Below are 13060 nucleotides of genomic sequence, written 5' to 3'. Positions count from 1 at the left end.
GTGACACCATTTGATTTTGAAGTTGATGAAATATGGATTATGACTGAGGTCCTTAATATATCTTCTTAGTCTTTTTTCGACACGCAGTGCTGTAAATATCCTGGAGGGCTGGCAGTGAGCCCACATTGATGCGTTGGGCACCACCCTCTGAAGAGCCATGTGGTTGCTGTACCAGGCAGCGATGCACCACTGAGAGCATTATGTTGGGCACCACCCTCTGAAGAGCCATGTGGTTGCTGTACCAGGCAGCGATGCACCACTGAGAGCATTATGTTGGGCACCACCCTCTGAAGAGCCATGTGGTTGCTGTACCAGGCAGTGATGCACCATTGAGAGCATTCTGTTGGACTTTATCTGTAGAAGTTTATTGGTCTTATGGGCCAATAGGACATTTCTTCAGGAGTTGGGATATGCAAAAAACGACTTTCCAATTCACGTGTGAAATAAGACAAATATAAGCACCCATTAAATGATAATTATTATTTGTCGTCAACATCATTCTGAAGATGTCGGTGGTCGTTAACCATCCTGATTCTATGTTTAACAGAGATCTGTGTATAAATGTCAAAAAGCATCATTGCTGTTTTCTTTGCTTTAATAAATGAGCTTTTTGAAGTGCAACTTAAGTAATGCTGGTTTTGGGACACCCGCTCGGGGAGATTTAACGATGCTCCTACCAAAGTGCTAACGATGAATTTATCCCTAAATCAATTGTTGTTTCATAACCTCCTCCAAGGGGTGTGCTGACATGGCCATACTCGTAATCGTATCTGTAAATTGGCAGTTGATAATCTGATACTTGTGATTGGGAAGAAGTGTTTTAATATGCTTAAGTATATGTTCGCACAATACCTCCCTGCACGTTCTCGCTGCAAAAAAATGTAGATGTAGATACTCATTTTGTCCAACTACTTGGCACACCCCTATCATCTCCTGTCTCTGTTTGCAGGTAGGAAGGAACGTCAGAAGCAGCAGCCCGGTAAACGAGCTCTAAAGGACACCGAGGAGAAGGACCAACAGCCCGGTAAACGAGCTCTAAAGGACACCGAGGAGAAGGACCAACAGCCCGGTAAACGAGCTCTAAAGGAGACCGAGGAGAAGGACCAACAGCCCGGTAAACGAGCTCTAAAGGAGACCGAGGAGAAGGACCAACAGCCCGGTAAACGAGCTCTAAAGGAGACCGAGGAGAAGGACCAACAGCCCGGTAAACGAGCTCTAAAGGAGACCGAGGAGAAGGACCAACAGCCCGGTAAACGAGCTCTAAAGGAGACCGAGGAGAAGGACCAACAGCCCGGTAAACGAGCTCTAAAGGAGACCGAGGAGAAGGACCAACAGCCCGGTAAACGAGCTCTAAAGGAGACCGAGGAGAAGGACCAACAGCCCGGTAAACGAGATCTAAAGGAGACCGAGGAGAAGGACCAACAGCCCGGTAAACGAGCTCTAAAGGAGACCGAGGAGAAGGACCAACAGCCCGGTAAACGAGCTCTAAAGGAGACCGAGGAGAAGGACCAACAACCCAAAAAGAAACCTAGCGTAGGTGACAAACAGAAGGTGAGTTAATAATTAGTGGCACTGTTTATTCCTGGTATGTTGCCTTTAGATGTCCCTGTGAGGATGAGTCTGATCCTTCTCTCCTAACTCGAACCCCAGGCTGTGGCAGCAGAGTCCTCCGCCCCCACGAAGAAGAGAAACAGAAAGAAAACGGAGACGCACGTTAAAGGATTCACTAGGTCTAAATCACCAGAGAAAGAACCAGAGAAGATTAAGCCAATCAGGAAGAGGCAGGACTTGGCCATCCAATCAGCAGCTTCCCAGGCCAAGAAGAGGAAGCGAGCAGCAGCCAGTCCTGAGCCAGAGGGCTCTGGCAGTGAGGAGCGTCCAGAGTCCCCCAGTGACAGCATAGACCAGACCAACGGGGCCAAGAAGACTAATGGAGGAGGCCCCAAGAAGGAATCTGTCTGTCAGGTGAGACTCAAGAATGTCTCCACTCATCTCCTGCGGCTGAGTTGGGGGGAGTTTCAATGGGACTGGGTTGGGGGTTCAATGGGGCTGGGTTGGGGGGTTCAATGGGGCTGGGTTGGGGGAGGGTTTAATGGGGCCGGGTTGGGGGAGTTTCAATGGGACTGGGTTGGGGGAGTTTCAATGGGACTGGGTTGGGGGAGTTTCAATGGGACTGGGTTGGGGGGGTTTCAATGGGACTGGGTTGGGGGAGTTTCAATGGGACTGGGTTGGGGGGAGTGGAGTTTCAATGGCACTGGGTTGGGGGAGATTCAATGGCACTGGGTTGGGGGATTCAATGGCACTGGGTTGGGGGGGGAGATTCAATGGCACTGGGTTGGTTCAATGGCACTGGGGGGTTTCAATGGGACTGGGGGGGGTTTCAATGGGGGGTGTTCAATGGGACTGGGTTGTGGGGGGTCAATGTGTTGCTGACGGTGTGTGTCTGTAGGTGTGTGAGCAGGCTGGAGAGGACGTGGTGCCATGTGAGGGTCAGTGCTGTGGGTCCTTTCACCTCTCCTGTCTAGGATCCACCCTGAAACCACAGGACAAGCTGCTCTGTCCAGACTGCACCTCAGGTAAGAACAGGGTCATCCTGTCTGTAGCACCTCAGGTAAGAGCAGGGTCATCCTGTCTGTAGCACCTCAGGTAAGAGCAGGGTCATCCTGTCTGTAGCACCTCAGGTAAGATCAGGGTCATCCTGTCTGTAGCACCTCAGGTAAGAGCAGGGTCATCCTGTCTGTAGCACCTCAGGTAAGATCAGGGTCATCCTGTCTGTAGCACCTCAGGTAAGATCAGGGTCATCCTGTCTGTAGAACCTCAGGTAAGATCAGGGTCATCCTGTCTGTAGCACCTCAGGTAAGATCAGGGTCATCCTGTCTGTAGCACCTCAGGTAAGATCAGGGTCATCCTGTCTGTATCACCTCAGGTAAGAGCAGGGTCATCCTGTCTGTATCACCTCAGGTAAGATCAGGGTCATCCTGTCTGTAGCAGCTCAGGTAAGAGCAGGGTCATCCTGTCTGTAGCAGCTCAGGTGATGACTGTTAACCCCATCTCTCTGTCTCTCTCCAGTGTTTCACCCTGACTCCGTCTCTCTCCAGTGTTAACCCTGACTCCGTCTCTCTCCAGGGGTGCACCAGTGTTTCAGCTGTAAGCTGTCGGAGGGGGAGGTGCATCGCTGTAACGTGCTTCACTGTGGGATGTTCTACCATGACGCCTGCGTCCGCAACAATACCCTCACTGTGTTTGACAACAAGGGCTTCCACTGCCCGCTTCACACCTGCATCAGCTGCCACTCCAAACCCAAGGCTACCAAGGGTAAGAGTACCCTATATTTGCCCCCTAAACCCCAACTCCAAACCCAAGGCTACCCAGGGTGAGGCAGACTGGGACCCTAAACGCTAACCCTTCCCCTGAGTTTATTTATAAGTAGAAACTGGGTGGTTCAAGCCCTGAATACTGATTGGCTGACAGCCGTGGTATATCAGACCGTATACCACGGGTATGACACAACATTTGTTTTTACTGCTCTAATAATGTTGGTTACCAGTTTATAATAGCAATAATAATAGCAATAAGGCACCTCCGCATTACGTGGTGCATAATAACAGCCCTTAGCCGTGGTATTTTAGCCATATACCACACCCCCTTGGGCCTTGTTGCTTAAAGATACCACATGAACATTTGACTAGTTGTCTGAGGTTTGTCTCCCGGTGTATTTTAGGTCCGGTGTGTTAATATAATGGTGTGTTAATATAATGGTGTGTTAATATAATGGTGTGTTAATATAATGGTGTATTTTAGGTCAGGTGTGTTAATATGTTGTATTTTAGGTCAGGTGTGTTAATATAATGTATTGTAGGTCAGGTGTGTTAATAATGGTGTATTATCGGTCAGGTGTGTTAATATAATGGTGTGTTAATATAATGGTGTATTATAGGTCAGGTGTGTTAATATAATGGTGTGTTAATATAATGTTTTGTAGGTCAGGTGTGTTAATATAATGGTGTATTGTAGGTCAGGTGTGTTAATATAATGGTGTATTATCAGTCAGGTGTGTTAATATAATGGTGTATTATCAGTCAGGTGTGTTAATATAATGGTGTATTATAGGTCAGGTGTGTTAATATAATGGTGTGTTAATATAATGTTTTGTAGGTCAGGTGTGTTAATATAATGGTGTATTGTAGGTCAGGTGTGTTAATATAATGGTGTATTATCAGTCAGATGTGTTAATATAATGTTGTATTGTAAGTCAGGTGTGTTAATATAATGGTGTATTGTAGGTCAGGTGTGTTAATATAATGGTGTATTATCAGTCAGATGTGTTAATATAATGTTGTATTGTAAGTCAGGTGTGTTGATATAATGGTGTATTGTAGGTCAGGTGTGTTAATGGTGTATTATCAGTCAGGTGTGTTAATATAATGGTGTATTATAGGTCAGGTGTGTTAATATAATGGTGTATTATAGGTCAGGTGTGTTAATATAATGGTGTATTATAGGTCAGGTGTGTTAATATAATGGTGTGTTAATATAATGGTGTAATATAGGTCAGGTGTGTTAATATAATGGTGTATTATCAGTCAGATGTGTTAATATAATGGTGTATTATAGGTCAGGTGTGTTAATATAATGGTGTGTTAATAAAATGGTGTATTATAGGTCAGGTGTGTTAATATAATGGTGTATTATAGGTCAGGTGTGTTAATATAATGGTGTGTTAATAAAATGGTGTATTATAGGTCAGGTGTGTTAATATAATGGTGTATTATAGGTCAGGTGTGTAAATATAATGGTGTATTCTAGGTCAGGTGTGTATTATAGGTCAGGTGTGTTAATATTATTGTGTATTCTAGGTCAGGTGTGTAAATATAATGGTGTATTATAGGTCAGGTGTATTAATATTATTGTGTATTATAGGTCAGGTGTGTTAATATAATGGTGTGTTAATATAATGGTGTAATATAGGTCAGGTGTGTTAATATAATGGTGTATTATAGGTCAGGTGTGTTAATATAATGGTGTGTTAATATAATGTTTTGTAGGTCAGGTGTGTTAATATAATGGTGTATTGTAGGTCAGGTGTGTTAATATAATGGTGTATTATCAGTCAGGTGTGTTAATATAATGGTGTATTATCAGTCAGGTGTGTTAATATAATGGTGTATTATAGGTCAGGTGTGTTAATATAATGGTGTATTATAGGTCAGGTGTGTTAATATAATGGTGTGTTAATATAATGTTTTGTAGGTCAGGTGTGTTAATATAATGGTGTATTGTAGGTCAGGTGTGTTAATATAATGGTGTATTATAGGTCAGGTGTGTTAATATAATGGTGTGTTAATATAATGTTTTGTAGGTCAGGTGTGTTAATATAATGGTGTATTATAGGTCAGGTGTGTTAATATAATGGTGTATTATAGGTCAGGTGTGTTAATATAATGGTGTAATATAGGTCAGGTGTGTTAATATAATGGTGTATTATCAGTCAGATGTGTTAATATAATGTTGTATTGTAAGTCAGGTGTGTTAATATAATGGTGTATTGTAGGTCAGGTGTGTTAATATAATGGTGTATTATCAGTCAGATGTGTTAATATAATGTTGTATTGTAAGTCAGGTGTGTTGATATAATGGTGTATTGTAGGTCAGGTGTGTTAATGGTGTATTATCAGTCAGGTGTGTTAATATAATGGTGTATTATAGGTCAGGTGTGTTAATATAATGGTGTATTATAGGTCAGGTGTGTTAATATAATGGTGTATTATAGGTCAGGTGTGTTAATATAATGGTGTGTTAATATAATGTTTTGTAGGTCAGGTGTGTTAATATAATGGTGTATTATAGGTCAGGTGTGTTAATATAATGGTGTATTATAGGTCAGGTGTGTTAATATAATGGTGTGTTAATATAATGGTGTAATATAGGTCAGGTGTGTTAATATAATGGTGTATTAATATAATGGTGTGTTAATATAATGTTGTATTATAAGTCAGGTGTGTTAATATAATGGTGTATTATAGGTCAGGTGTGTTAATATAATGGTGTATTATCAGTCAGATGTGTTAATATAATGTTGTATTGTAAGGTCAGGTGTGTTGATATAATGGTGTATTATAGGTCAGGTGTGTTAATATAATGTATTATCAGTCAGGTGTGTTAATATAATGGTGTATTATAGGTCAGGTGTGTTAATATAATGGTGTATTATAGGTCAGGTGTGTTAATATAATGGTGTATTATAGGTCAGGTGTGTTAATATAATGGTGTGTTAATATAATGGTGTAATATAGGTCAGGTGTGTTAATATAATGGTGTATTATCAGTCAGATGTGTTAATATAATGGTGTATTATAGGTCAGGTGTGTTAATATAATGGTGTGTTAATAAAATGGTGTATTATAGGTCAGGTGTGTTAATATAATGGTGTATTCTAGGTCAGGTGTGTTATAGGTCAGGTGTGTTAATATTATTGTGTATTCTAGGTCAGGTGTGTAAATATAATGGTGTATTATAGGTCAGGTGTGTTAATATAATGGTGTAATATAGGTCAGGTGTGTTAATATAATGGTGTATTGTAGGTCAGGTGTGTTAATATAATGGTGTATTATCAGTCAGGTGTGTTAATATAATGGTGTATTATAGGTCAGGTGTGTTAATATAATGGTGTATTATAGGTCAGGTGTGTTAATATAATGGTGTATTATAGGTCAGGTGTGTTAATATAATGGTGTATTGTAGGTCAGGTGTGTTGGATTGTAAGTCAGGTGTGTTGATATAATGGTGTATTGTAGGTCAGGTGTGTTAATATAATGTTGTATTGTAAGTCAGGTGTGTTGATATAATGGTGTATTATCAGTCAGGTGTGTTAATATAATGGTGTATTATAGGTCAGGTGTGTTAATATAATGGTGTGTTAATAAAATGGTGTAATATAGGTCAGGTGTGTTAATATAATGGTGTATTATCAGTCAGATGTGTTAATATAATGTTTTGTAAGTCAGGTGTGTTAATATAATGTTGTATTATAGGTCAGGTGTGTTAATATAATGGTGTATTGTAGGTCAGGTGTATTAATAAAATGGTGTAATATAGGTCAGGTGTATTAATATAATGGTGTATTATAGGTCAGGTGTGTTAATATAATGGTGTAATATAGGTCAGGTGTGTTAATATAATGGTGTAATATAGGTCAGGTGTGTTAATATAATGGTGTATTATAGGTCAGGTGTGTTAATATAATGGTGTATTATAGGTCAGGTGTGTTAATATAATGGTGTAATATAGGTCAGGTGTGTTAATATAATGGTGTAATATAGGTCAGGTGTGTTAATATAATTGTGTATTGTAGGTCAGGTGTGTTACTATAATGGTGTATTGTAGGTCAGGTGTGTTAATATAATGGTGTATTATAGGACAAGTGTGTTAAAATAATGGTGTGTTATGGGTCAGGTGTGTTAATATAATGTTTTTTAAGTCAGGTGTGTTAATATAATCGTGTATTGTAGGTCAGGTGTGTTAATATAATGGTGTATTATCAGTCAGGTGTGTTGATATAATGGTGTATTATAGGTCAGGTGTGTTAATATAATGGTGTGTTAATATAATGGTGTATTATAGGTCAGGCATGTTAATATAATGGTGTATTATAGGTCAGGTGTGTTAATATAATGGTGTATTATCAGTCAGGTGTGTTAATATAATGGTGTATTATAGGTCAGGTGTGTTAATATAATGTTGTATTATAGGTCAGGTGTGTTAATATAATGGTGTATTGTAGGTCAGGTGTGTTAATATAATGGTGTATTATCAGTCAGGTGTGTTGATATAATGGTGTATTGTAGGTCAGGTGTGTTAATATAATGTTGTATTGTAAGTCAGGTGTGTTGATATAATGGTGTATTATCAGTCAGGTGTGTTAATATAATGGTGTATTATCGGTCAGGTGTGTTAATATAATTGTGTATTATAGGTCAGGTGTGTTAATATAATGGTGTATTATAGGTCAGGTGTGTTAATATAATGGTGTATTGTAGGTCAGGTGTGTTGTATTGTAAGTCAGGTGTGTTGATATAATGGTGTATTATCAGTCAGGTGTGTTAATATAATGGTGTATTATAGGTCAGGTGTGTTAATATAATGGTGTGTTAATAAAATGGTGTAATATAGGTCAGGTGTGTTAATATAATGGTGTATTATCAGTCAGATGTGTTAATATAATGTTTTGTAAGTCAGGTGTGTTAATATAATGGTGTATTATAGGTCAGGTGTGTTAATATAATGGTGTATTGTAGGTCAGGTGTATTAATAAAATGGTGTAATATAGGTCAGGTGTATTAATATAATGGTGTATTATAGGTCAGGTGTGTTAATATAATGGTGTAATATAGGTCAGGTGTGTTAATATAATTGTGTATTGTAGGTCAGGTGTGTTAATATAATGGTGTATTATAGGTCAGGTGTGTTAATATAATGGTGTAATATAGGTCAGGTGTGTTAATATAATGGTGTAATATAGGTCAGGTGTGTTAATATAATTGTGTATTGTAGGTCAGGTGTGTTACTATAATGGTGTATTATAGGACAAGTGTGTTAAAATAATGGTGTGTTATGGGTCAGGTGTGTTAATATAATGTTTTTTAAGTCAGGTGTGTTAATATAATCGTGTATTGTAGGTCAGGTGTGTTAATATAATGGTGTATTATCAGTCAGGTGTGTTGATATAATGGTGTATTATAGGTCAGGTGTGTTAATATAATGGTGTGTTAATATAATGGTGTATTATAGGTCAGGCATGTTAATATAATGGTGTATTATAGGTCAGGTGTGTTAATATAATGGTGTATTATCAGTCAGGTGTGTTAATATAATGGTGTATTATAGGTCAGGTGTGTTAATATAATGTTGTATTATAGGTCAGGTGTGATAATATAATGGTGTATTGTAGGTCAGGTGTGTTAATATAATGGTGTATTATCAGTCAGGTGTGTTAATATAATGGTGTATTGTAGGTCAGGTGTGTTAATATAATGGTGTATTATCAGTCAGGTGTGTTAATATAATGGTGTATTGTAGGTCAGGTGTGTTAATATAATGGTGTATTGTAGGTCAGGTGTGTTAATATAATGGTGTATTATCAGTCAGGTGTGTTAATATAATGGTGTATTGTAGGTCAGGTGTGTTAATATAATGGTGTATTATCAGTCAGGTGTGTTAATATAATGGTGTATTGTAGGTCAGGTGTGTTAATATAATGGTGTATTATCAGTCAGGTGTGTTAATATAATGGTGTATTGTAGGTCAGGTGTGTTAATATAATGGTGTATTATCAGTCAGGTGTGTTAATATAATGGTGTATTGTAGGTCAGGTGTGTTAATATAATGGTGTATTGTAGGTCAGGTGTATTAATAAAATGGTGTATTATAGGTCAGGTGTGTTAATATAATGGTGTATTATAGGTCAGGTGTATTAATAAAATGGTGTATTATAGGTCAGGTGTGTTAATATAATATTGTGTTAATATAATGGTGTATTATCAGTCAGGTGTGTTGATATAATGGTGTATTGTAGGTCAGGTGTGTTAATATAATGGTGTATTATCAGTCAGGTGTGTTAATATAATGGTGTATTGTAGGTCAGGTGTGTTAATATAATGGTGTATTGTAGGTCAGGTGTGTTAATATAATGGTGTATTGTAGGTCAGGTGTGTTAATATAATGGTGTATTGTAGGTCAGGTGTGTTAATATAATGGTGTATTATCAGTCAGGTGTGTTGATATAATGGTGTATTGTAGGTCAGGTGTGTTAATATAATGGTGTATTATCAGTCAGGTGTGTTAATATAATGGTGTATTGTAGGTCAGGTGTGTTAATATAATGGTGTATTATCAGTCAGGTGTGTTAATATAATGGTGTATTATCAGTCAGGTGTGTTAATATAATGGTGTATTGTAGGTCAGGTGTGTTAATATAATGGTGTATTATCGGTCAGGTGTGTTAATATAATGGTGTATTGTCGGTCAGGTGTGGTATTTTAGGTCAGGCATGTTAATATAATGGTGTATTATCAGTCAGGTGTGTTAATATAATGGTGTATTATCAGTCAGGTGTGTTAATATAATGGTGTATTATCAGTCAGGTGTGTTAATATAATGGTGTATTATCAGTCAGGTGTGTTAATATAATGGTGTATTATCAGTCAGGTGTGTTAATATAATGGTGTATTATCGGTCAGGTGTGTTAATATAATGGTGTATTATCAGTCAGGTGTGTTAATATAATGGTGTATTATCAATCAGGTGTGTTAATATAATGGTGTATTATCAGTCAGGTGTGTTAATATAATGGTGTATTGTAGGACAGGTGTGTTAATATCGTTGTGTATTGTTGGTAAGCTGATGTCAGGTGTGTTAATATCGTGGTGTATTGTAGGTAAGCTGATGTCCAGGTGTGTTAATATCGTGGTGTATTGTTGGTAAGCTGATGTCAGGTGTGTTAATATCGTGGTGTATTGTTGGTAAGCTGATGTCAGGTGTGTTAATATCGTGGTGTATTGTTGGTAAGCTGATGTCAGGTGTGTTAATATCGTGGTGTATTGTAGGTAAGCTGATGTCCAGGTGTGTTAATATCGTGGTGTATTGTTGGTAAGCTGATGTCAGGTGTGTTAATATTGTGGTGTATTGTAGGTAAGCTGATGCCAGGTGTGTTAATATCGTGGTGTATTGTAGGTAAGCTGATGTCAGGTGTGTTAATATCGTGGTGTATTGTTGGTAAGCTGATGTCAGGTGTGTTAATATTGTGGTGTATTGTAGGTAAGCTGATGTCAGGTGTGTTAATATCGTGGTGTATTGTAGGTAAGCTGCTGTCAGGTGTGTTAATATCGTGGTGTATTGTAGGTAAGCTGATGTCAGGTGTGTTAATATCGTGGTGTATTGTAGGTAAGCTGATGTCAGGTGTGTTAATATCGTGGTGTATTGTTGGTAAGCTGATGTCAGGTGTGTTAATATCGTGGTGTATTGTAGGTAAGCTGATGTCAGGTGTGTTAATATCGTGGTGTATTGTAGGTAAGCTGATGTCAGGTGTGTTAATATCGTGGTGTATTGTTGGTAAGCTGATGTCAGGTGTGTTAATATCGTGGTGTATTGTAGGTAAGCTGATGTCAGGTGTGTTAATATCGTGGTGTATTGTAGGTAAGCTGATGCGTTGCCTGCGCTGCCCGGTGGCTTACCATACAGGAGAGGTGTGTGTTGCGGCTGGCAGTGAGATGTTGACCCCCACCACCATCATCTGCACCAACCATTTCTCACCCAAGAAGGGCTACAGCCACCACTCTCATGTTAACGTCAGCTGGTGCTTCGTCTGCTCCAAAGGTCAGTATCTACTCCTCTGTAGAACGACAGTAATATTGAAGACTGCTGCTGGAGTCCAAGCAGGAGAGACGTGTTGCCTTGTGCATTAGTCAGATACTGTCTGTCGTCCTGTAGGTGGTCAGCTCCTGTGCTGTGAGTCGTGTCCAGCTGCGTTCCATCCAGACTGTCTGAACATCGACATGCCGGATGGCAGCTGGTTCTGTAACGACTGCCGGGCCGGAAAGAAACCCAAATACAGAGACATCATCTGGGTCAAACTGGGCAACTACAGGTCAGTGCAGAGACATGGCCAACTACAGGTCAGTACAGGGACATGGCCAACTACGGGTCAGTACAGGGACATGGCCAACTACGGGTCAGTACAGGGACATGGCCAACTACAGGTCAGTACAGGGACATGGCCAACTACGGGTCAGTACAGGGACATGGCCAACTACGGGTCAGTACAGGGACATGGCCAACTACGGGTCAGTACAGGGACATGGCCAACTACGGGTCAGTACAGGGACATGGCCAACTACGGGTCAGTACAGGGACATGGCCAACTACGGGTCAGTACAGGGACATGGCCAACTACGGGTCAGTACAGGGACATGGCCAACTACGGGTCAGTACAGGGACATGGCCAACTACGGGTCAGTACAGGGACATGGCCAACTACACATGGGTCAGTACAGGGACATGGCCACTATGGTTACAGGGACATGGCCAACTACGGGTCAGTACAGGGACATGGCCAACTACGGGTCAGTACAGGGACATGGCCACCTACGGGTCAGTACAGGGACATGGCCACCTACGGGTCAGTACAGGGACATGGCCACCTACGGGTCAGTACAGGGACAGGGCCAACTACGGGTCAGTACAGGGACATGGCCAACTACGGGTCAGTACAGGGACATGGCCAACTACGGGTCAGTACAAAACCCGTTTCTTGTCTGCATCGAAGTAGCAGTCCTTGTACCTAGCATCGAGCAAGGTGGCGATACGGTAAAGAGAGAATGCCTGTTAAAGAAGTAGCAGTCCTTGTACCTAGCATCGAGCATCGACACAGTAGAGGCTAAGAGAGAATGCTAACAAATCGCTTGTTCACAGCCTCTGGTAGAGTACTTTTCCCCCTCAACAAAAATGCCAACACAGGGTATCACGTCTTCTACAGACGTAGGTGAGCTTTTTTCTCCAGTCAGTTGTTCGAATGGAGCTAGGAGTGTTCATAGTGTTTCAAACTTGTTCTCAAATGCCAATGAGATGACAGCAGTGGTATGACAAACAACGTTTTCTCCCCAATTTCGTGGTTTCCAATTGCTAGTTCCATTCTTGTCTCATCGCTGCAACTCCTGTACTGACTCGAGAGGCGAATGTCGAGAGCCGTGCGTCCCCCGAAACACAACCCAAGCCGCACTGCTTCTTGACACAATGCCCACTTTACCCGGAAGCCAGCCGCACCAATGTGTCGGAGGAAACACCGTGCACCTGGCAACCTTGGCTAGCACGCACTGCGCCCGGCCCGCCACAGGAGTCGCTGGTGCGCGATGAGACAAGGACATCCCTACCGACCAAGCCCTCCCTAATCCGGACGATGCTAGGCCAATTGTGCGTCGCCCCATGGACCTCCCGGTCGCGGCCGGTTACGACAGAGCCTGGGCGCGAACCCAGAGTCTCTGATGGAACAGCTGGCACTGCAGTACAG

At 40.7% G+C, this 13060-nt stretch overlaps 1 protein-coding gene and 1 long non-coding RNA gene across 6 annotated transcripts in view; both read left to right on the top strand.

The window, feature by feature from the left end:
• LOC118368015 (histone-lysine N-methyltransferase NSD2-like) overlaps positions 1–13060 on the top strand; it is a 79641-nt gene that overhangs the window by 36994 nt on the left and 29587 nt on the right. Inside the window, exons 7-12 of the mRNA XM_052495871.1 lie at positions 950–1551; positions 1651–1965; positions 2450–2576; positions 3127–3315; positions 11191–11370; positions 11485–11641. Coding sequence (XP_052351831.1) covers positions 950–1551; positions 1651–1965; positions 2450–2576; positions 3127–3315; positions 11191–11370; positions 11485–11641 — 1570 coding nt within the window. The remainder of the gene's footprint in view (positions 1–949; positions 1552–1650; positions 1966–2449; positions 2577–3126; positions 3316–11190; positions 11371–11484; positions 11642–13060) is intronic.
• Positions 4067–6480, top strand: LOC127915642 (uncharacterized). 5 transcript variants are annotated; one of them, XR_008091474.1, is made up of 4 exons: positions 4067–5178; positions 5211–5287; positions 5461–5932; positions 6187–6480. It is a non-coding gene; the product is annotated as an uncharacterized LOC127915642 (long non-coding RNA). The 5 variants fall into 5 exon arrangements; XR_008091477.1 differs by lacking the exon at positions 5211–5287 and having other exon boundaries at positions 4067–4555; XR_008091476.1 differs by lacking the exon at positions 5211–5287 and having other exon boundaries at positions 4067–5114; positions 5493–5932.

The sequence above is a fragment of the Oncorhynchus keta genome, chromosome 35 (genome assembly GCF_023373465.1).
Source record: "Oncorhynchus keta strain PuntledgeMale-10-30-2019 chromosome 35, Oket_V2, whole genome shotgun sequence".
Lineage (NCBI taxonomy): Eukaryota > Metazoa > Chordata > Actinopteri > Salmoniformes > Salmonidae > Oncorhynchus > Oncorhynchus keta.
This window is presented reverse-complemented; position numbering and strand designations above follow the sequence as displayed.